The sequence below is a fragment of the Bombus pyrosoma genome, linkage group LG15 (assembly GCF_014825855.1).
Source record: "Bombus pyrosoma isolate SC7728 linkage group LG15, ASM1482585v1, whole genome shotgun sequence".
NCBI classification, from domain to species: Eukaryota; Metazoa; Arthropoda; class Insecta; order Hymenoptera; family Apidae; genus Bombus; species Bombus pyrosoma.
In genome coordinates, this window is record NC_057784.1 from 7,026,654 (window position 1) to 7,052,330 (window position 25,677).

Genomic DNA, 25,677 nt, shown 5'->3' on the forward strand with positions numbered 1-25,677 from the left:
GAGGTGGTTGAATTAATTCTAACATTGAGATAACAGGTTGTAATTTACACTTTATTTCAACAACTTGTAGACAAGATGGTTACGCTCGGTGTGTATAGATATGAGTTAACTAGATGACTGATCTAAGGTTGATAAACCAGTGCAGAGAAGTTGACTGAGTCAAAGATGTAAACCCAGTGCAGAGATGTTGACTGATCTGTAGTCGATGAATCGGTGAAGTTCGGTGACGATGCTGTCGTGGAGAAAAAGAGAAAGCTCTTGGTAGTCGTCCCAGCACTGGTCGCTTGCGGGTAGAAATCCCTATAAAAATGGGAAAATCTACGTTTTCCCACTTTTTACCTCATGGAGCAATAACCATAAGGAACTCGAGGGTGTTTTATACCACTTAACGGCCTTAACGGTAAAATCGAAATACTTAGTTTTATTACAGTTCCTTAGGATTATTGAGGTCCGACTAATTCTAATTGCACAGCTAGTGGCCGCCTCGACCGAGGGATGGTTCTCGGTTACATAAAGAGTCATCGGACGTAACAAATGGTATGAGAGGAAAATAGCGGAGCTGAAGGACGCTGAGGATTTTTAGTAGGAAAATAATACCAGTTTCACTACCGCTATCGGTGCAATTGTATTTTTCTATCTCTTTTTTATTTCGATACGAGCGATGTTGATACAAGCAACTCAGCGAGCAGCGCAGTAAATCAAACATTGTAACGCAGCTTCCAGGTTCTTCGATTAATTTCTAACGAAAATAATATACAATTTATACAACGTAATACTATAACAAGTATAATACAGTATAAGTGTCTTATATATACAGAATGACTTACAAATACTAGCGCGTATTCAAAGAGCCCATGAATATTCTTGTACGCCAGGAATATAGGATATTTCCAGCTACAGAATATTTTCAAACTTCGTTATAAATTATGCAATAGTATTTACATAAAAATTCACTTCAATACGAGTTACTGAAGCGGCTCGATGACCGTGTCTCGAGGCGGCAGGCGCGAGAAGAGCATCTCGGCGTCTGAAACAACTGAAAAATACCACCATGTACCCAGGCAATATGTCGATTACCGTTTCTGTGCATCGTGTATGCAAGCTGCGGCAACGTGCATCCGGCTCGTCGCACGTGCACTACCGTTACGAACGATACGACAAAACTTCAGCAGCCGTGCCACCAGGAAACACGGTACAACTGACCATCCTTTTCTTTCTTTCCTCACTGACGGTTGAACAAGCGATTGCTAATGTCGGATACACGAGACGCAATTTATTCACGAGCAAGAAACTAGTTCCTCGTGCGAATATACATAGGATGCGTTCCGAAGAGCTACGAGCTAAAGAAATGGACAAATTTGGGGATGTATGGTTCTCATGTTTAACATTCCTGCGTCTGCGGTGTGCACGAGTTATCTGAAAAGGATTGAATGTGTTTTGTGCGCGAGCGTAGACGTGAGAAAATTTTTTACTATGGAAATTTGCATATGTTGTACAGGTCTTTTATAAGCGCAAAGATAGTGGACATTTAAACACGAACTTGACGTTTCTAATGGAAATATTGTCATTCGTAATACGATAGAATCTTTTGAAACGAGTTGCAGAATATGAATCTTATGGAACAGCGCGAATTAACGAGGTTCCAAGGACTCAGGTCTGCGTTAAATCCTTTTGAAGAAAATCGTGTCATATTAAAAATAAAAAGGAATATCGTTTCACCTAAGAGTACCAAGGGGTTAATTTCTTGGCGGAAGATTAACAAGTAATTTTTATCATCGTAAAGTGGAATAATTTGTTCGTCATTTAGTGTGTCGATATACGTAACTGACGATTAAAAATCTTGATAAAATATTTAAGAAACGCGTATAGTATTTCGATGCCAACTTTTTGCCGTCATATCGGCTTTACCTTTGCGATCGAAGATCTCAGAAGAAAAGAAAGAAAAAGGAGAAGATATGGTATGGAATGGAAAAATGATAGGTTAAATATTTTACTACTTGGGAAGAAGTGTACGTGGTTTCGAGTTTATCGTGAAAGCATTGCGCCGTGCTTAAAATATTCACGTTACAGTATGTACATATATTCAACTTTCAAGCGGATTAGCGCGTTTGATACCTAAGGAGAAAAGTAAATGTTTTAACGAAATGTTAAATCCGAGCGAAGACGCGATATCAAATTCGAGAAGAATCGTATTATCAAATTCGTCGATTCTGCCATATTTTGCCATAATTTCAGCTCGGATTCCCTCGTTAACGCAATTTTCAATTTTGTATTCTCGCCTATTATGTGGATTCCACGCGTGTTTTGTACAATTTTTCATAAATGTATAAAAATCCGCAGTCCAACTACGATAAACCTAATCTTCCTATATCGCATATAATGTCCAACGCAAATTAGGAGGAACGTTAAACCATAAAACGACCACCCTGATAAAACCGTAACGCACATAAACTTTCAATCCCATAGTCCCTAAAATATACATATAAATATTTATAATAAAATTTATTTTCATATATCACAATCGTATGTTGCAATTTTCCTATCTTGCACAATTCCATGGAAAGTACAGGATAGTTAATGGCTGGAACAGCAGCCCTGATTGAACCCAGTTCGGAAACGTTGCGCTGGTAGGAAAGCGAGGGAAACACTGGCCTCATCGAGTATACATCATCCATCACCCACCTGCATCCCCATTCGGGGCACGTAGGCTGTTATTTGCTTGGGACCGAAGCGTGTTCTCGTTAGGTATACCGGAAAACGGCTCACGAAATTTCGGACACCATCTATCTAGCCTCCTTCCTCTCTTCGTGCTAATATCGCCAGCAACATTGTAGCACAACGACAGAGTGAGACGACAGAGCGAGGATGAAACCGCATGAAACGGTCGTAAGCTTCTTTTCTATTCTCGTGTATAACACAAGGCTGCCGCCGGTGTCACGAGCGGCCAATTTCCGGATTCATTTCCAAAGCATCGTGATTATATCGCATTATGTCATAGCCTCTTACCATAAAGAAATCGCAGGGGAAAAAAGCGATATGTTACATTTTCCGCTGCTTATACAGGGGTAGTTTTAATTCCCTACCGAGGGGTGATTTAATGCGCGTGGTTCGCAGTCGCAGGTTCATTTCAACCTGTTACTAACTATGCGCAGTGTCTCTATGCACGAAAATATTTGAACGCTCAGTACTGAGAGGAAAACATTTTCATATTTCGTTAAAAACGTAACGATACTTCTTGTATGATTTAAAATAAATCTGAAAGGATATACAGGAGTTACGAGATATATATTGCAAATATTAATTTCGCAGAGGACAGACGAGTATGTAAAATTTATTAAAATTATAGTACAATGTGTAGAAATTAAAATATGAATATATTAATTCACCTACATTTGAATATACCTGAATTAGAGTTTCTTAATATTTATCTCTACAGGTATCGAGGCGTACGTAAAATTATATATTCAGAACGCGCATCTTTCATTTTCCGGAACACGTATTTCATATACACGTGTTTCTTTATAACGTTCTTCTACTATTAAACATTTTACCAAAGACGAGAACAGTATGGAATTAATAAATATAATTCCTCGTTTCAGTTCTATATCACAATTTGTCCAAAATCTTTCGACCCCTTCACAGATTTGGGCGAAGCAATTCAAAGATTATAAACGACGTTAATCCACTAAATTCAAAGCCTTCGTATTACTCAATGGCCTGAACTTGTTCCAATGAAATTACGCAACGGGTTAGGTCCATTCACCCTAACCAATATAACTAAAACGATTTCCGTCGGAATTATAAAATCTCAAATCCAACTAACCGCGCGCGCAATCTGCCATGCGATATAAATAATAATATAAGTATATATTTGTATATTTCTATCTGACAAACAAAATTCCTTGACCAATCCATGACCACGAAATGTCCAAGAACGCAAGACCAAGCCACGAGAGCGAAGAGAACGCATCACCACGAGAAAAAAGGAATTCGACCGCGAGAAGGAGGCAGAACGAGGACGACAAGGTCATCAGGTTCCGCTGCGACTTCCCTTCGACGCAGGTTAGGGTGATGCTGGCCAGAGGATGGACGCAGGTAATGGAATGTCCTGTGTTGGCGTGACGACCTTAACGAGCCGAGGGTGGGAACGAATCACGACCGTGTATATCCCCTTAAGGGCTTTTCGCCGCTTAAATGAAACGACTTTAGAAAAAAAAGGAAAAGAAACGACAAAACATTGAAGAGCGACGATTATGCGAAAATCCTCATTGTTCGGCAGAATGATCGCGTGTCACCCTTCGCAGATTGCGAACGCGAAACTTGTGGTATGGGAAAACGGATTTAGCTGTGGTTTAACCGTATTATGGGGTTGGAATTGTTGGAAGTCCTTAGCGAGTAAACTCGGAGCTTGTTTCTTTTAAAAGGTCTGCTAAGTTCGCTTTTAGTAGTTGAAATGTTGGTGAAAAGTAATTAAAAGTTTCTTTTTAGCAAGGGAAAGCTTAAGATGACGAACTAGAACGAAAATATGTAAATATCAATTTTTCGATTAAATTATTTATAATTCTGCAAAGTTTGCGGAGTTTCTTTTAGAAATTTTCCAACTAAAAGGCAACGCGACTATATCGAAATTTTCTCAAAAACTTACCGAGAGAGTTTTTAATCTTCCACGTTATGTACACGTATATTTTAAACTTTGTTTGTTCGTCGTAGAATTATTAATTCTTAAATATGCAAATGAAGAGAGATTTTACGTAATTACAACGTTTCCTTTTTCTCTTGAACAAAGTTACGAATGGAGACAGTTCAATCGCGATAATGTTGAACTAAATGGTAAGTGTAAACGCTTTCGGAATCGCTGTATTCTGTCATCGATAAATCCAAACTTCATCAACCAAATGAACAATTTAACCGAATACGAATTTACAAACCAAATTAGCGATGTAACACGGGCTCAAAATAATCGACCGATCAAATTAATAATTCGCGCGATGCGGATAAATCACACGTGTATATGTTCGACTAATTACAGAACAAAGCGAAACGTTTGCGATTAACGAAATCGAAGTTACGCAAGAGGACAAAATACGAAAAAGGTATTCGCGTTACAGCTCCCAGAAGCAGGAAGCAGTTTATTATTCGACACAATTCGCGTAATCATATCCACGAATAAATTGTACTTCCTGACACTAATACGTCGACAAGTGAGCCTCCCACGCGAATCCTTTAACTCTTTTCAAGGTAATAGAGCCAAACGATCAGAACTGGCACCTTTGGTGGTGCGAGATCAACGACGTTCGCCAAGCTTTGGACCTGAAGCTCGCTTCTTATCAAAAGATCCCGCACTTCCGGAATCATTACGAATTGACACGGAAGAATTACTTATACAGAAACTTGAAACGATACAAGAAATTGTTACTCAAGTCGAATAAGATAGACGAAGCTGAACTTTGCGATGGTATGCCGCTGACGTTCGAACTACCAAACGATTATAGGCTATTCGCGGAGGAGTATCACAAGCAACCTGGTTCCACGTGGATCGTGAAACCTGCAGGAAGATCGCAGGGCAAAGGTATGTTGCTATGAATAGACTGCGGATTTTTATTTTATATTTATGCAACTGAACGACTGAAGAAATTAAAGAGATACTTCTTGTACGTTTAGGTATCACAGATACTTGTGCTTATTATGTGCGTTCTATGCATTTTTGGAACGTCTAAGTGTCCCATAAACGTATAAAAATCAGCAATTCAGTAATTATCCTATAGTACCCGCGTGACGCCAGCTTATTAAAAGGAGTCGATTCAAACTTAAACTTCAAGAGATTAAAAAGAAACATTGCCAACATAAACTCTACAAAATCCACCCTATGCAATGCTTCTAACTAAAAGCCCCAATAATCCAGCAAATTGCAATGAAACGAATCGACATCAAGAATAAAAGAATCACAGATAAATTCACGATCACGACTTCGACCTATCCAATAACAAATTGTTCCTAACCAAATATGCAGCAAATTCCACTCTCGCATTATTGGACATTCCGAACGAAATAGTTACGGATAAATTCACAATTAAACGGTGGATATCCGTGCATTTTTGGGAGATCTAAGCTTCCAAAGATGTACAAAACGCGCCTGGTACGTAAGAATATGTACAATATCCAAAATAGAGTACCTATCTATTGCAACGTTCAATAGATGAAACAAAATCTCAATTCCTTTAGTTATATTTTTATAATAATATAAGTTTGCATAAATATTCGCAGTCTATTCATAATCAGTGCAGCAGGTAAATTCACGACCGATATAGCGAGTGAAGCAAATCTATAAAGCCGTAACGTTTAAATTAACAGGTATCTTCCTGTTCAGGAAGCTGAAGGACCTATCGGAGTGGCGTAGCAAAGAATTCGGCCAGCAAGTGGAAATACCACCGGTGGAGACTTTCATTGTGCAGAAATACGTGGAGAATCCTTACCTCCTGGCAGGTTGGTTCTCCAGAACGATACTCCTCGGCATTCAGCCGCTTATCGCCAGCGAAGAATAGCTCTTGTCGGGGAGAACACCTCGGTACATTCGAAAAGGGGATGGCGCGGACAGCCAGCAGCTGAAACCTTTCCGTGAACCTTTGTTCGCTAGCGTCGCCGAAAGGAGGAGGCTTGAATGTCGAACCGTTCAAAAGCACTTTCTTCGATGGTCTTAAGACGGCTGTGGATACCAGCCAGAGAGTTAGACGATCATCCCTCCGTGTATTTGTAAACGTCCCGATGATTTCAGGCAGAAAATTCGATCTACGTATCTATACCCTGGTAACCTCATTTTGCCCTCTGAAAGTTTGGCTGGCTAGAGAGGGTTTCGCACGGCTGTCGGGCGAGCTGTTCGATCTAGAGAACATAGACGACAGCAGGGTGCACCTCACAAATATGGCGATACAGCTGAAGATACACGATGATGACGATAAGAAGGGGGAATTGAAAAGAGGGTGTAAATGGGCGTTGATGAAGGTTAGGGAGTATTTGACCGCGAGACACGGGGTGGCTGCGGTGGAAGCTCTGTTCCAACGAATTGCCGGTTAGTTCGAACATCCACACCGATTATTAAATTATTAGAAACGGTATTACCGTGGCGACGCAACGAGCCGGAGGAATCTAAAAGAGGATGACTCTTACGAGCACTTGTACATTTTTCCTATGGACGTACAATATTCGGTTTTTTCCTTTCTATTCTCTCAATGTCTAAGTTTACTAACGGGGCAACACCGTAATGGAGTCCAATAGCTTTGGAGTCTGCGGAACTCCTCCTATTGGATCGAGGTAGACCAGCGTGAAAGTTTTAGCTAGTATAAATTCAACGCTACGCCAAACCCTCCCCCTAGAATGGCTTACAGAGTGGCGCGCAATGTTCGTAAAGACTTGCTCCACGCAAAAAGAAAGATTGGTTTACTGACGAGTCCATTAGCAGTTTGTGGCCAAACTCTCCCCTTCTGCTTCCTTTCTTTCCTCGTAGCTTCAAGCTTTGCATTACTGATAAAAGCATTATTATTCCTATAACGATATATCAAATGCTATCAGAAGTGCAAGTCTAACCAAAAACGCCATAAAGAAAACCGCTCAAAACGGATCTCTCCGCTCTCGTCCAATCTTCCGCTCATCGATATTCCCCAACCTCCAGCTCCCCAAGCAGAGTAATAAAAAAAAAAAAAAAACACGAAAGCTGGCCCAATACCAATATCTCGCCTACAATGTCCGAAAACAGCGTTCCGCTTCTCGATTTATTAGCCTCTCCCCATAAAACCATTTATCGATCCCACAGGCGTGATAATGGCCAGCTTGCTGGCGGTGCAGTCGGTGATCATGCAGGGAAAGAACTCGTTCGAGCTGTACGGTTACGATATACTTCTCGACGAGGATCTGACGCCGTGGTTGCTCGAGGTGAACGCCTCGCCAGCGCTGACCGGCACGGACAGCGAGGATTATCGGCTCAAGTTCGATCTCCTCGACGACACGCTCAACGTGCTCGACTTCGAGGGCCGTTTCACCGGCAGAGAGACCAGAATCGGTGGTTTCGATCTACTGTGGAACGATGGTCCGGTGTGGACTTACTGTCCCAATCCATCTGTTTGCGGCGAGCCACCGACCGATCTTAAGAAACTGAATATTTTCCTTGGAGCACGGAATGATAGAGTCGAACAACTGCGCCAACTCAAACAGTGTTTGGAAGAGAAAAGGAACAAGGTGCAGAACGATCGTGTCGGGATGCGTCGATGATGAACGAATTGGAGATTCTCAACGTCTTGTCCGAGGGATCTCTCAATATCTACTCTTTGTTATAACACAGTATCGAAAAAGTATTGAAATGTTATACGTAGCTTATATATCCACGAGTTTTCCAGCGGAAAAATAGAAACAAAATTTAGGGTTTAACATTTTGGTTGTAACGAAGTTTGTTCAAGCCCTAAATTTTGTTACGAAGGAGTGGAACAGTACAGAGCACGTTAGACGCGTTGATGGCTAAGACGACGTTTTTAATAGTTGGTTAGTTTTAATAGTCGTTTCGAATGTTAAATTTTGCCTCCGATAATGGATTTTTAAATATAAATTATATAACTTGCAAACATTAAAATATTGGATGAATCGCTGCTATCGTGAAAGAACACCTGCACCATTGTTCCTCTAGATGTGTTCTCTTGCATATGTATATCATTTTCTAGGAAAGAAATGTATTTAGGCTACGCTCATCTTCATCTTTCATTTTCATCGTTTTATGACACAAGACGTTTGTATTCGCAATTTGTTAAAATTCAGCGAAACGCTCCGTAGGAAGTTATGTTTTAAAGATAAACCTCATGCTTTAACGAGGGTTTACATTGCAGCAAGTAGGGCAGTGCAAATTAATACCGATTTCAATGTAAATTTCTCCAGGATATACATATTTGAAAAAAAATACGTAAAAAAATTCGTATGCGAAGATTCTGGCAAAGTTTCGTAGAGGAGCAGCAAGCAGCAATAATTCTTGTTTAGCATTGTCAGCTACGATACAGACAGAAACTTCGCTGCTTTGTTAGCTTAATAGCAAATGACAGCGGTAATTCACGCAATTCATAACTGCACCTTGTGCAAGTTTATCGAGGTCAATACTTTCATTCGAGTTACTTCTTCCACCCTGAGAAGAGTTTTAGCACAGTGCTGCGAATCTCATTTGAAGAACCGACGTATTACGACTATTCGTGCTCCTGTTAATAACACATTTTAATACCTATTAATAGCGTTCGCGCGTAATAAAAGTCTGTTCTACATTTGGCTTGCTTCGTCCGTAATTACTTCTTCGGATTTAAACGGTTCGAGCTTCTTGGTATTCGGAGCAACATTCTAAATTTCATCTTCGACGCTTTTGAATCTTTCGAGAAATCTTAGATTAGACTGGTATTTCCAACAAATTCGAAATTTTACGCACTCAGCTTCTAAAAAAGACTTTACAAAATTTTTAGGATTTTGGAATGTCCAAATCCTAAGTGGGAAAAATTATGCGAGTCCCTTTGGCGAGTGTCCAGTGAAGTATAAAATTATATGTTTTAATATTACGAACATGAAGCATGCAGCTTTACTGTGCGTAAATCTTCCGACGAATTGATAAATTCTTTCTTTTCTCTTACTCTTTTATACAATACACTCAAAAGACAATAACGTGAATACACAATACTTGCCACTAAATATTTTCTTAATACATGGTAAGCATAACAAGCAGTGTGATTCATAATACACGATAAGTGTTATTATCAAGCGCCTACAGACGTCAATAATAATCAAAGGGTTGATTAATCTCTTGCTAACTTCTTTTCCCATGAAGAGAAAAGGCTACCACTCGTGATGCTACACATCGCTACCTTAATCTTCCACTCGTAAACTCATAACTATGTACGTCAGATGTGACTAGCGCTTTAAAAATTTCGATTATGTATCGATCAATTACGAAAAAAGCACATCCCATGGTCACTCACGATACTCGTATTGTAATACCAGAATATTGTTATTCGTTACATTCCTATAGCGTATTAATATTTCGTTCTTGCTTTATTATCGAATCAAGCTTCTCTGCCGTTCATGGACACAAAAAAATATGTAATTTCGTATCAAATAAAGATATAAACGTTATCAAACTTTATGAAAATCCACGTTGCGCTGCAATAGAAGCTACGGCGATCGAAAAACGAAGCTACTGTTTTATTACAATTTTTCATCGTATTCTAAAGTAACAAGACATCTTGTCTAGTCAGGAACAGGAATAAAAATTACCAGAATTTCCCATCTTACGTCGCAAGATCGCCAAGCTTACACTTTTATCCACCCGTAGAAACCATCTAGCTGACGACTCGATTTTCACGAAACTTTTACGTCACACATCGGAAAAATTGGGTTCACGGAAGTGGAACGAATTGCAGACGTTTGGATTATGGCTTACACGCGAGCGTGTACATGCCGGTGCACGCGTGTACAAAGTTTCCATGAATATGTATACACTTATGCGGCGGGCATATTCGCGCTCGTTAGTTTCAGCCAGCCACATACCCGGTGGTCGTTGTTGCCAACGTAGCTACGATGAAATTGAATCGGAGAATAAAAAACGAAACCTCGATATGCCGTAGATATGACGGATATGATCGTGCTCGATGACTGACTATTATACATGGGATTCAGCCGAAAATGTTGCATCCTCGGTTGCGTCATTTGGAACTCGTATATCGGACGGTGACTTATTGCCTTTTTGATTATCGTTCGAGTCACGTGACGCACGGGTCGACGATTTGCCACACGTTTTACGCGTTGATATTCGCGCGGAACACACGCATTTAATCGGAATTTTATGTTATTAGGAACGAAACAGTGAAACGCGCGAATGTCACGTAAATGTAACGTTATTGAACGAATAATGCGAAGCGAAATCTAGAAATTCTGGGAATTCGAACGTTCGAACGAATAAGAAATGTTAAGGTTTCAGAATTTAAGAGTTTGAAGGTTCGAAAGTTGGATAATTCGATAATTTGCAATTTGGATAATTAAGAGCTTGGAAGTTTGGAAATGCGATATTTGCGTATCTAAAAACCTAGAGACGTAGAAAGCCGGGAACTTTAAAAGCTTGAGAACTAAAAAGTTTAGGAATTTGAAAGTCCGGAAATATGAAATTTGCATATTTAAAAATTTGCGAATTTAGGAAATCGGAAATTTAAGGGTTCGAAAGGGTTTATGTAAATACTTGAAAATTTAAAGCGAACTTTCATACTTTGTTCGTGTAACCTACCAAATATCTACTAGAATTATAAATACTTTATAGAAATTCATTACGCAAATAAAAGAATCCTTTCAGACAACAATACGTTCTTGCAGTGTAGGCACATAGTTAAGACTCCAAGGAGATAAGAATTATACAATTCACTACTTTGTTGACTGTGCAAGAATTAGATATTACTAAGCTCTGTGTAACTCAAGAATTAGCTGGCATTTATGACCAGAATTAATCATGCATCTGCGATGAGCAGCTTCAATTGTATACTACCTTGACTTAACAGAAGAAACATTTTTCTTAATTAAAGATGTTACCTGGCGTAAAATTCGCGAGCACTGTTTTTCTATTCTGATAGTTTTTAAATGATTTCTGATAGATTTATTTCCTTGTCTGTCTCTATATAAGCAAGGAAAAAAGATAAATAAAGATATTTTTGATATATAAATCGTATCAACTGCTTGGTTATTAGACCGCACACTATTTTACTAATTCATATTATTCTTTTATTATATTATTCAGGTTATAGTTACATTAGACTACTATTATACGACGAAATTTTAGAAAATAATAAGCAAAGTGTACGAATTAATATCACTAGGATGAAAGCACGGATGAATGAGGTCATCCGATGCAACATTCTGCTCGCTCGTACAATTCTGTTATTTTATCCGCACTACTTTATTGATTTAAAACTTGGCCGACGTAATATTTTCGGAGCAGAGCGCCAGAGTAAATGAACCCCGGCTACGTCGCGACAAATTGACGCACCTCGTAAAATGTGTTTGTTTTAACCGTGTATTTTCCAGTTCTATATAAATTGCAGACAATTAGGATATTCCATTCGTTTGCGATGAAAGTATTACGACGTTAAAAAATTGATTACTCGATTAGTAAATAGAATAAATATGCATTATAATCAGCAAACAAATACAAATATCGATGTTAATTAAAGTATTATTACTGTTGTTTTACATATTAATCCGTGAACCTTTCAACCGTAGAAATTACTTCCAGTGAATGAATAAATCTTTAAAAAAAACCCACTATTTTCTTATCTCTTAAAACAGTTCAAAAATTTCGATGTAATTCTACGCAAGAGACTAACAGCGTATGAAAATTCATATTACAAGAAAAAGCATCGAAATGTTATCTTTCTATGCAAATCTTTAGGGGAATCGTAATTAGTAAGATTTAAGGTTAAAGGTTTTTTTGGCGAAATTCCTCGATAGATTTCAATGGGTTGACGTTTGCAAGATTCGGCGAAATTCGCATTGAAAGAAGCGAACGAAAGAATGCCGAAAGAGGTGGCGGCGTGCTCCGGCTTTTACGCGACAGACCTTTTCCCATCGTCGTTTTTTCCTCTCTTTCAGCCACGGACTAAATTTAGCGAAAGAGTCGTGTAACCTCGCGAGTGCACTCGTATTATCCTGATTCTCTCTCAAGTAAGAGCGAGTAAACTCGTTAAAATGTTACTTCGCGATTGTCGTTTCCTCTCCGGCTCCAAATTTACCCCGTGTTTTTCCTACGTCCCTTCTACTTCATTTTCGCCTGCATTTTGTGCCGACATTCGTTCCCAAGCCATTGGGCTAAGTTTGCTTTCATTGACGAAAATATTTTCACGAACATTCACTCTGTTTGGAATTTTAGTCGTTTCTGATTTAGAAATGATAAAAGACCTTGTAAATGGGTAAATGAATTATCGGTATAAATGCGACGAAGAAGATGCCAGGATTTAAAATATATGGAAAATATATTTCTAAAAAAAGAATCTATAAGTTTATGGCAAAGATATAGATTCATTTTCTGGTAGAGTTATATTTCCTGGCTAAATAGTCGAATTATTGCGAAATTTTTATTTGCTTTATGAACGTAAGACGAACAAATTCCTGTAAGTTCAACTACAACTATAGTTTTGCACGCATCAAACGTAACTTATATTTGAAAAAAAAAAATAGAACTAAAGCTTCTAACGCGATTTATTAAATTTACTATTTTGTTCTACGAACTCTTTTCCCACAAGTTTCTCGACTCCGTTTGTAAAAAGTCGAAATAAAGATAAAATATACCTATTCAAAAACAGAGATAACAATGCGTGAGAAAATCAAGACAAAAATGCACGAACGTCGTAAACATCCGGTAGCAAAAAAAGAAGCACGTAAAACTGAGCGTTATCTCCCATAGCGAATCCAATTTCTCCTCTGCACTTTAACCACGCGTTTTGTCGAATCCTTCGAACAGGAAATCCTCGTCCGATATACATCGATAACAAGATCAGGGGGATCGAAGTATCGGAAATTCTTAGAATCGCCGCGACGTCAGCTCCACGTTATTGGAAACGCGGATGAACGCGTTCGATCCATCCATCCGCGAGGATTCATTTTCACACGCTACCGAGGACAACGAGTGACGTTATTTTTAAAGGAAGCCATTTTTCGACACGAGAATTAAACGTTTTCCCATTGATTTGTCGGATGTCGCAGTTTCCATTCGTTCGAAACTTCCACGTTGGGAAATGTTCGGCTCAGATCGACGAAGATATCCGAAAGTATAAAAAGTTTATTGCCACAAGTATCAGCTGACGATGACTTTATATCACTTTTCGGAGAAGTATTTATCTTCTGCTTTCTATTTCTTTCGCTTAAATCACTGGAGAGCGGTATTGTCTCCTTATCGCAGAAACCCTCTCAAAGATAAAGTTAAATTTAAAGCTTCGTTTCCAATGTAATTCCTCGAGTATGAATTGTCCGATCTGTGAATTGAGATCTTTTGAAATTCGTCTTTTTATTTGCAGATGAATCAACAAACTCTGTCACGAATATGACTTAATATTACAAAGCAAAGACAAGCCCCCGTTACTTTTTCGACACTCTGTATACATATCCCAGTATAGCTACGTGTCCTTGCATACCCCTAACAAGCTGACTTTTACGCGAGATCGACATGGTCATTTCGCGCCGATTCTGTGTTTACCCAGAGCGATAAATAATCTACATTACAGCCGTCGCGTTGATTTCCACCTAACTATAATTTACCGAGACAAGTGTGGCTATGTTTGCGTTGAAAATGCGAACCAGATACAGCTAATTTTATATTTAACCTTCGTGCTGCCAGGTGTCCGATCAGCCAGCCATTTGTGTATCAGCAGTTTTATGTAATGCGACCATTTACTACCACCTTTAACCATTTCTTCTTATCTCTTTTCTAAATTCAGCAACGCGCGCGTATTGCACTTCTGCAGTAATTTCAGAGCCACTTAAACGATCCGCCGTTTAATGGATTCGCTTATCTAATTGCATAATTGTAAAAGTTTTATCAAAAGATGCAGAAAAAAGATTAGATCAGCCAAGTTACAGTTAGAATTGGACCGGCGAAAAGTGAAACGCGCTCTTTCTGCGAATGCAATTTATAGACGGTACTCGAGTAATTTCCAATATCTCTTTCGAGCTGCTTAACGAAATTTGGTACAAAACCGTGGGAATTATTTTCGATCTGTCGAATGTTCGTTATTTTTCTACTTTTTCCATTTTAATGTTCTGAATTCTAATTAAAGAAAGGGGAATTTTGCCGTGCGATCTTAGTTCCCCGTTTAAGCTGATTTCGTAGTCGACTTTACAGAATTTAACAATCGGTCGCTCGAAGATTACACCCAATACGATAAAATTTAATAAAATCCATTTGAAAATTGGACAATTGCGGAAACTTTTATCGTGCAAGCAGCGCAGCTGAATTAATTACATTAACTACATTTCGCTACGCAACTACGGCAATTTTGTTCGCTAATATTCTAAAATGTATCTCATTTTTAATTAAAAAGAAAAAAGTCGATCGGATAATTTTCCTCGTACAACGTTTCACGATAAGAAAGATACGTGCTCCTGAAATGAAAATGCAGCTACGCTAAAGCGATTGACGTAATTGATACCGAGGCAATTGGTACAAGTACTTTCACTCGGGATCGGTATAACAGGTAGGTCACTTGGCATTTTTTAATCAGGTTGTTAACTCGACCTGTTCATACGTAACCAGTGGCCATTCTTATGTATGTATATGAATGTACTATAATCATTTCTTGTATAAAACGTTCGAATTCGATCGAAGAAAAATATTTCTGGAACAGATCGTTGAAGTGAAATTTTCGTTTCGCACGTTTGTTAAGCAATCCTGTATCAAGAGACACAGGTGTTCTTGGTAATATGAATTCATGTATCATTCATGTTCAACTGTTCGAAATAATTGAGCAACTGCATACGCGATTAAGTTTCCATGTTCCGTATTCCGCAAGCATTTAACGAAATTGTCACTCGTTTGGCAGATGTGAGATTCTACAGCGTCGTGTAATATTCAATTATTCTGTTATTCGGCGTCGTGCTTAAAATATCACGAAAATAATCATATTAGAAGCTCTGCAGCTTTCAAGAATAGCATCTTTCGCTCGAGAAGGCAAAAGAGCCTTTGCGATAGTTGTCGATATTCTCTAGAATTTGTTAAAAATTATCTAAAATAAAAAACTACCCTCCTTTAGCAGTTGCGTTTCTTTTCTATACGAATTACCTTGAATAATAATGCATGTTTTAACACGCATATCTAATTGATCGTAACACGTGTCTTCATTGCTCGCTATATATTTTGTTCGTTTTTCTAAACTCTTACGTCGCAAAAACGTGCCAGCTGCGTCACTGGCATTAGTCGGATAATTAAACGTATAAGGTAAAGTATGCAAATCTATCTACGCATTTAGCAAGTAAATCCGACGTAAAAAGTGTCCAACGTCCGCATCTGGCAAGCTTTTTTTCAAACACCTTTATCCTCCGCACGCGTAAATTACCAAAAGCAAGATAAAAGATAAGATTTTGTTCTTAGTTTCACCACTTCGTGTCTCCCCGCACTCTCCAAAATTTCGTTCCTGTCAGCGACCACCAAATCGAACGTTATTTCAGCAAGTGCAGCCACGATCCTCTCGATACCAGGAACGTGAGCCGATTGCGAATTTTCGGTTCGTAAAAACAGCCTAACCACGGATTGGATAGATTGCAGAGTAAAGCTCGGTCCGCCGAGTCCTCTTTGCTAGAGCATCGCCACAGGGTATACCCTCTTCCATCTGCTCCCACTCTTTGCACCGGTTGGCGACGAGGGTTGGCCTTAACGTCCTTAACCCATTTCCCGACAGCGTTACGTTAACGCAACATAACGCTTCAGCATCTTCTCTTTCTCCTCTCTTTTTTCTGTCTTTCTATCCGAGCTCGCCTGCTCCAGTCAGCCAGCTCTTCAACGTCGTTCGTTAAACCGCAACGGAACGTTAACGATGCCCCCTTGCTTCGATAAAGAGCAGCACGCCAACCGGCGATCCTTAATTAATACCTTTTCTCATTATCACGTTCGACCGACCGAGCTGCAAATCGAGCGGACTATTTGTCATCGGCAGAGTTAACGCGTTTCGTCGAGTGTTTGCCAGCGGATCAGGGAAATTAGGTTTTGTCGAAGTGCTGGATGTCTCGCATTGTTCGCAGGTGATCGGACGTGATTGGTAGAGTTGACGACAGTGGAGTGTTAGAGATGCTATAGATCGTGTCGTTGACAAATTTTGGTTGAACGTGTAGGTAGTTTCATAATCGAGAGAAATGATTAAAGCGTTGAGGTTTCACTGGGGCGTAATTGGATCACGTTGACAGTTTCAGTCGGGTCGTATTTGGTACTGTTTGAATTATATATAGGCCACTTGATTGTATTCCATATTTTATACTCTATAAGAGAAGGATGATTTACGAAGAATGATTCATGAATCTTCGCGCGTGAATTTCAATCAACCAATGCTCTCTAAATAATTTCTATAGTTCTTTCAACGGTATAAAAACCGACGCTTTTCATATTTTCACTGGATCAAATTTCCATCCAAGCAATCGTTCACCGTGATCCAAATTTAATATCCTTCTTCTCTCTCTCTCTCTCTATAAGATTCTTGTGCTTCGTAAAAATCCAATTGCAGCAGCAAAGAGACAAAGAGGAGTTCTGCAATTCGAGGAAACCACGAACAAAGCATCAGACAGAGGGAACCAAAGGGAATTAGGAGTTAGCTACGCTCTGCGGAACAGTCGATTCTACCAGATAAGTATCGAGAAGGCTCGAGGTTTTTAAGACGTTAGACGACGCCAAGGAGACGTTTATCGTCGTATGTCCGTCAGCACCAGGTGACAAAGCACCCTTCATCTTGCCAGCCCTTCTGCGGATATAAGTATAAATCGGCTTCGATGGCCGGAATCGATGCTCCACTTTGGATAAGAAAATAAAGCGACAGCCCCGTTGCATCAAAGTGTAAGTAAGCGTGAAGAGCTTGCAACCGCGGGGCTTTTCTAAAATCCTTTTAGGGTTTGTCTCGAAGTGCATGGAATAATTCAACGGTGGCTCTGAATTTCTCTCGAAAAGCAGATAAATCGACAACTTTCCCATTTCTCCCAGCTTTTCAAACGGATGATAGATTTGAAAAATGTTTCGGACGCGCGTGTGACTTTCCTGAAATTTTCATAGAGAGATTCGAAGAGTAGGTAAAATAAAGTAGCAAGAGGACATTTTTCGAGACGGGTAAGTTGCTACCTGAAAGCGAGATTATTCTGTGAACGCTTTGGTTGGGAGAAAGTAGGTCTGAAAAACGCTTGGGACACGTTCTGTCTAAATCCAAATGTCTATTTCGGTATTACGGTTTTAAAGCCGACGAAATAGGGATGCTTTGGAACTGGAAAATCTCGCTTTTTAATCGACGAACGTTAAACAGGTAAATTTCCGTTTCAAGTAACATTTAATTAAAAAAACACAAGTGCAATATTAAACGAATGTACAAAGAAAACAAATTTATGCATAGAATGAATTTTTAATCGTTCGACCAACCTCGAACCTCTAACCTTTCCTAATTAAAAATTGATTACGATCAACAGCTTTAATTGCAATATGCATAAACTCGTGTTATTTATTAAATTCCGCAAAATAATCTGCAGAACGAAACATGCATCGAAACGAACACGAATCTCAGACAGAATAATGCTCGGCCAACAATTCCACCACTGCTTTAACAATATTCACGCTGGAGACGACACACCGGCGTATAAACAGAAATGTTCTTTCTTTTTCCGTGTTTCTCTCTGCGAAATGATTTTTCCGGAGCAAACGAGCTTGTCGCGAAGTAGGCAAACGGCGTTATATCCCGACCCAAATTGGAATCGATTCAACCTCGTAGAGCAGTCATCGAGATAACGCGAAAAGAAGGTTTGGAGATTCGAATTTATGTGCATGCCAGGTCAATCGTTTTTCCTCTATTGCCATACGAGGGAAAGCCTCTTCTTTCGTTTCGAAACCGAGTTCGAGGAGTATCGGAGCGTGAGCGTCGACTAGAACGATTTTTCAGAATCAGTTGGCGCCGCCCGGAAAACGATCGGCTTATCGTCCTTTTTCCTGCCTGTTATGCTCTCTCTATGTGCTCGAGACTCGGTCGCTTTTTCCCTATTTCTTCTGAAATACACGCCTTTGTCACTGCGTTCGAGAATTCTCTATCCGGTTGCCAGCGAATCATCTTCGTGAAGATATTTTTAGAATAGTTGGTGAGAAATTTTCCAACAAACAAGTAATGACGAATTTGACTTGACAATCGATAGGAAAAATTTGTGTGCGCAATAAAAATGATCATTGGCTTTACTGTCTCTAAGTAAATATTAAAGAAGCGGAACATTTTCTGTTTACATCACTCGTTAATTAGCTGAAATTAAGCTATCTTCTAATTCTAAATCTAATTTCGTTGCTAAATTCGTTATTGTCAGTATCTTATTATTCCATGACGAGAATATATCCGGCTGTAATTGTATTTATATCAAACAGTTCGTATGATATTTATCGTTATTCCACCTTAGTTACGTGCAAGGATTTGCCCAATTTACTATGAATAAATAAATGAACATAATATGTTCACATTGTCCGACATAAATTCTGATGTCTGCTTATGAAATTCCCGTATTTCGCGTACGAGTTATTTTCAGTTAAATTCCATATGAAATGATAAACGTTAATTTCTTCCATACTAATCTATTATTCGTCGTCACACATTTTAGATACCACTATAGGTATTCATTTAATATCAAATTCTATCGTTCTCGTTATGATTTAATTCCCTCTTATATCGTAAATTATGATGTATAATTATTAAATATTCGTCGTTTAATTGCGATTGTTAGAATCGAAAGTCAGTCCGTCACGTTTTCTTGACGTCTGTTCGAGAAGAACAAGATCCTCTTAAGTCAAAGCTATTATCCTCGAAGTAATATTCTCCATCATTGTATACTATACACATACCACGAAACATTGCAAACATACTTATTAGATATATCGTTTACCTATATGTTTGTGTAATACGTATTCGTTCATTCGTGTCAGCAAACACACGATCATTCAGATGATATCAGTGGCGTATCTCGATCTTCCTAGACCTGTCATCATTTCTAAATTTATTACATCATTCCCTTTACTACGTAATTGTTATCATTCAGTATCTTATTTATATTTTCCTTTATGGATAAAATAAGAGCGATCAAGACACTGAAATATATGATTGAAACGATAAACTTGAGAATTTAATGAATGAAATCTGTATTACGTCAAAATTTAGTATAGTAGTCTCGTAAATAGCAGAATTATTTCAACGATTTGCGTTAAAGATTATATGATTCTACTTTTAGAAAAAGCAACCTCATCTTTCGTATATAAGAATATTTAAGAAAATTTATTTGCAGGAAAGTACATTTACCGTACATTAGGGATCGTTTAATATGAAACTGCACTTTGCTATCCAACTTTTCTATCTTCTTCCCCTAGAAAACCTAACTACAGCGCCCTAGATGCTTAGCGAAAAATACGGCCCTGAACTTGTATAATTTATGTAGATACCTGTAGGATCGCCGCGCCCATTTCCGCGACGAGCTCGTTCATGGTGTTGTCCCAAGAAAATATAAGCCCTCGACAAAATTAACACTTACACCTAGCCGGATATATAATGTATGTATTCGTGTTCTCAAGACCATGTCATCTACAATTTAATATATAACATAACGTATTATACTACGTATTTATAATTTTTAACGTGTTCAATAAATTACTAATTAATCCACTTAACTACATTTAACATATTCAAAATTTTATCCACAATAATTGAAAAATAAAAGTAATTTTTATTTCAATGTTAAATACGTATTATGAAATGCAAATTGCCTTTATTTCAGTCCATTGAGAGTTTCTGACTTAATTACGAATTTAAATGAGCATAAATAACGTGAGAGATGATGCTAGGGGAGCAAAAAGTGTATCGAGGCCCTATTTCAGCAGTTAAGGCTTAATAAGGAAGAGGCGGCATACTTTATCCTCATCCATGTGCATAAAAGTGGATAACATCGTTCGAAAATGTTTTTCCGATAATTACGATAATTGCGAAACGGAGGTTATTTGCTCGTAAATCTGGATCCACTTCCCGCGCCAGATAGCGATCGATTTGACCTATCGAAATGCTGCATTTGTATTAAAGTCGGTAATCTTTATGCAATTTTATGAACATGGTAATAAAATTTATTATGCTTCGATAAAACATATGGTAACATTCCACGAATGTCATTAATAATACTAATAGGACGAAATAAATAATTCTTTATAGATACTATTTTAATTCCTTGTCGAGTTGAATATTATACAATACTGGAATAAAACAGGAAATGTTCATTTCTATTATTATCAAAACAAAGAATATGCAACCAGTTTATTAACATTCAGACGCTTTACTCTTGACTCATTTACTATGCATGAAGCTTTATTATTACCGCTGAGACCGTAATGCAAACATGTACTGATCAGACATAGTAATACAATAGGAACAATAAGCATGTATCTTATATTATTCCAATAGAGGATAAAAATCACTATTTTTAACAAGAACACATCTTTAACGGTATCTTTCTTACGTATCTACATATTTTCACTTTGTAACCCTCTTTTTATGGTTTGACAATTTCTTAGTTTCCATCCTTACCAACGAAATACATTATACAATAATATGAAAGTACTAAAAATAGACATCTCCTGCTTTTCTCTCACCCTTCGTTCGTACTCCAAATAGCAGAAGATAACAAACAAGTTACAAACACTACTCAAACCTTCGCTCGAACGCGGAAGTCACAAATCCAAGTTCCAATTTCCTCGCCTCGATTCAACTGTACATACATATCAAGAAATCCTTTCACGATCCTTAATCTCGGGGCCATAAATTTTTCGGCAACCCGCGAAACACTAATCTCGGGAGGAAGAATAGTCCCATCGAACCGCATTCGGCGCACAATTAACTCCCACCGCGATATATTCCCCTAGATTACAAACGTTTCCCCTAAAAAGAGCAGTTTCTAGAGAACAGGTTAAGGACCTCGGGATTAACGGTTTTCGCGGCGAAAAGGGAGATCATGGTGGCGCTAGTATCGTTGAAAAGCGCCGCGGCGATAATTCCATGTACGGTGGCGCGCTATCGAATCTCGTTCGCGATATCTCGAATGGCTTTTGTTTTACCGCCGGCGTGCGGCCCAGATAAGACGATATTTACGCCAGTGATACTTCACCTCGAGAGAGAGAAAAAAGTAGAAAAAAGAAGTGTATATCGGCTCCTTGTGCCGTTCGCCACATCTCACAAATACTCACAATGCAGAGCGTTGCATCCTGTTGCGTTTTTCAGATGTCGTGTGCTCGCTATTCACTTCGGTCTCGTGCCAAGCGGGCCACGGTGGAATGGAAAGACAGCCGTAAGAAACAGAACGTTCTATGTTTTGTTTCCTCTCTGTCTGCCGCATAAATTCCTATTTCCCCTTTCTCCCGCTCTCGCCGAGCCGCTTCTCGAGATTCGTGCCGTGCCTCCGGGGCAAAAAAACAGTTTAGAGACAGTGCAGGCGCAGGTTGAAGACGCGCATCGAGACCGTACAATTCGCGACGATAGCTTCCGACAGTTCCCTTTACTGCTTCCTACGAGACGTTTCTTTCCAAAGATAATTTATTGAAATGGCCGAAACGCTACTTCGAATTTATCTATTTCTCAAACGGAACGTAGACAGAATTAGAGTATATAGGAGAAGTTTCACTATATAGAACGGAAGCAGGTGCTAGAGACATTTCGAATTTCGAGATACGAGCTTCTTCCTTGTCGTATAGGTTAGAAACTTGACTCGAGTGGTAATACTGTTATGAAGCTGTTTAAATCGTATTATTATATAAAATAATGTAATGACAGTTGTTACATTACTGTCTACTTAATGACGATATTGAATAATGTTATCTCAGAAATATAACTTAAAAGTCATCATTAAGTACACGTTCCAAACAATTGATCTAGCAAATTTCTGTGGTTAATTAATTTTATCACTACCGTACGAGATAGTGATTGATTGCTCATTGCTTATAAACACGCCATTACTTTCTGACGTCTTGACTTTAAAATACTGTGTGAACTGGTTTGAACTCACCCCTAGATCGTTAAGCAAGTAACTGCACGCAAAATGGGCCATAATACTTTGCTGTCTCTCGCTTCACCGTTAAGCCTGTTATTCTTACTACATAAAGAGTTGGGCTTTCCAGTAAATCATACAACAATATAAATTCAATAGTACTATTTATATTCCATTTATGCTATCTTCTTATACAAACGAACTGATAGAAATGCCTATATATCTAACATATAATCTATTTGCTTCTTGAGAATTGGTTATCAATCAGGCATATAGATAACGCAATTAATATACTTGTAAGAAGTAAAGTCAATCAGTTTAGCTTCTAGGACGCTCAAGCATCTTTCAGTTCTAACTAAATGAAAATATTACCAACTCTGAAACGTAGACTGCAAATATATCAGAGTTTCTAACCCGTATCTTCCGAAATCATCCCTTAAAATCATCGTACGATTATCGTCGCAGCGGCAACGATTTCGAAATCGTTCTTGTTGGCGGTCCGTTTCGCGGCGTCGCGAAGCAACAATACTCGTGTGGCGTCGGGTCGTTGACCTGTTTTTTTCGTAAAGCGGACACACGAGAGTGGAAGCACGGAATCGGGAAACGGTGGCGGTAGAGAGAACTTGGTCACGAAGAGGGAAAAGCTAACGAGACGGGGAGGAGAAAAGAAGAAACGAGCGCGTGGCACGTCGACTATCCGTGCCAGTGAAACGCAACTTACGAGAACCAATTAAAACGCACCGGGCGAATCCTAGCATTCTCGCGCGTGCATGCACGCGCGATCGAGAGCGAGCGCGCGAGGAACGCCCTTGGAAACGTTCGCTGGAATCGCATTTTTTCCTAACACAGGAAACAATCCAGAATCCATTTCTCTCGTGAAAGTGTGTTTCTGGGTTCCTGCGAATATTGCCACGCGTATATGAAATATGAAGTTATTCTTTGGAATTTCAATTATTCGGATAGTAAAGGCTAGCCGATTCTTTTTTCTTCCCATTCCTCGCTTTTTCTCTTTTGTTTGTTTTTGACTGGGGATGGATACTATACGAATGCTCTTTTCAATATTGTTTATGAATAAGTGGAAAATGGATGTTACGACGTGAAAAGAGTTCTCGTATTGTTTCACTGTGATCCTGATTATCTTGACACGCAGAAATAAAGTTTCTCTGTACGTCAACTTTGAAAATTGAAATTTTGAAAATTGCTTGTGTGAAAGATACACCTGCTTGTATTGTATCTAAGAGCGTGTTTTCAATGAAAAATTTATCGTCATTTGGCTAGAGCTTTCCGAGGTAATCGCAACATCAAACGAATACCGCTATAATTTGCGTTTTTTGATCATGTTCTACGACTTCACTCCTATATTCCGATATACTTTTAGAGTAATATAATTATTGTTAATTATTAATTCTTAAGTAGTGATTCACGAGTTAATCCATGCTGAAGCTAAAGGTGCAGGGGGTTAACATACGTTGTTAACCAAAGTGAACTATTTCACCACTCTGATTGCTCTGATTATCGTTACTGACGACTGTTAGATAAGACTTTGTTTTAACAAATCAATCTCAACTAGCAACGAGAGCAATTAGTCCTACTAAAAATATGTCTCGCATACTGTACATCCACCAACGAAATTATATAAACAAGCGTAAATACGACGAAGGAAAATGTAATATAAAATTACACAATTTTAAAAAATATTATCAAATTGTTTGAAAAGGTAATCCCATCGAACTCTTGATTCCTTTACATCTGACTGAAATCTCGAGGAACGAGTCAACATGAGAATATACAATTTTTTCCAATAAACGACTTTTATAAAAGACAATAGAAAAAACGTTTTACCGAGTCAAGTAGTTTTCGTCGACGTCGAATGGCAGATTTATCGAATAAAACACCAGTTCTTCTAGCATCGAAAATTCCCAGCTTCGTCTTTATCGACTCGATAGAACACGAGCTCGATGTATATTTTGAAATGACGTGAAACCAAACGTTATACGCACTATATTCACCTGTACAGTAACGAGCCACGTGGAAGATCGTAATACGCCGCAATAATCACAAGTCGTAAGTAAGAAGCTCGTATTCTATTGCCGGTTCAAAATATTCTATTCTTAAATCTTCTTTTCTTAATTTAACGAACAAGTATTTTTATCTTTCGAGAAGGTTAAAATAATCGTTCAAATTTAGCAGAATATTTCAGGATCAATTGTGAACAAATTTTCATTGCAAATCAATTCCCTTGAAAACAAAATTTTGGTCAGTATCTGAATAATTGTCCAACTATGTACGTCTAGCATCGAAAAGCATTAACATTTCAATACCACGATACTTTCCACGTATAAACAGAAATTTCCTATATAGCATGAGTTTCTATAATTTCCCTATAAAAGAATAACATTCGTTTATCATAATTTTATAACACATATAACATATATAATATAAATGCAATATGACCAATAGTATCAATGAGGTGTGAAACTCCATTTGTTAATTAGCAGTTTTCATCCAAAGGAAATACCATTTTTCCCATTCGAGTCGCGTCTGCCAACGGCGCTCGCATACTAATGAAATCCATGATTTCTTAATTCCGCGATAACGGGGCTCCTCGTTAAGTTTCATAATTAATCGCACAGTGCACGATTGCACGCTGGTATCTCGTTTGGAGTAAATGGATTTAGAGCAATGACGATGACACTGGCGCAGCAGAGGATCGATGTATTCAAATGTCAAGGATGAAGAATCGTACTGGAACGGATAACATGGAAAATCGATCGATGTCCATTAACATGATACGAATTAATCGAGGAATAATCAATTCATCACCGAAACATATTAAACGTGGAACGAATTATCGTGACTGTACGTATTGCTATCGGTTTAAAGCTTTTCCATCGTTCA

At 38.6% G+C, this 25,677-nt stretch overlaps 2 protein-coding genes and 1 long non-coding RNA gene across 6 annotated transcripts in view; 1 reads left to right on the forward strand and 2 right to left on the reverse strand.

The window, feature by feature from the left end:
* Window positions 1–25,677, reverse strand: part of LOC122575637 (PH and SEC7 domain-containing protein) — an 84,226-nt gene that overhangs the window by 50,718 nt on the left and 7,831 nt on the right. The window lies entirely within an intron of this gene.
* LOC122575642 lies at window positions 390–24,649 on the reverse strand. Its single transcript, XR_006319491.1, has 3 exons — window positions 24,622–24,649; window positions 828–1,036; window positions 390–739 (listed from the first exon to the last, which is right to left on the reverse strand). It is a non-coding gene; the product is annotated as an uncharacterized LOC122575642 (long non-coding RNA).
* LOC122575641 (probable tubulin polyglutamylase TTLL9) lies at window positions 7,373–11,140 on the forward strand. The gene has a single exon (XM_043744917.1). It carries the CDS (start codon window positions 7,816–7,818, stop codon window positions 8,260–8,262), a length of 447 nt encoding a protein of 148 aa, XP_043600852.1. The 5' UTR covers window positions 7,373–7,815; the 3' UTR covers window positions 8,263–11,140.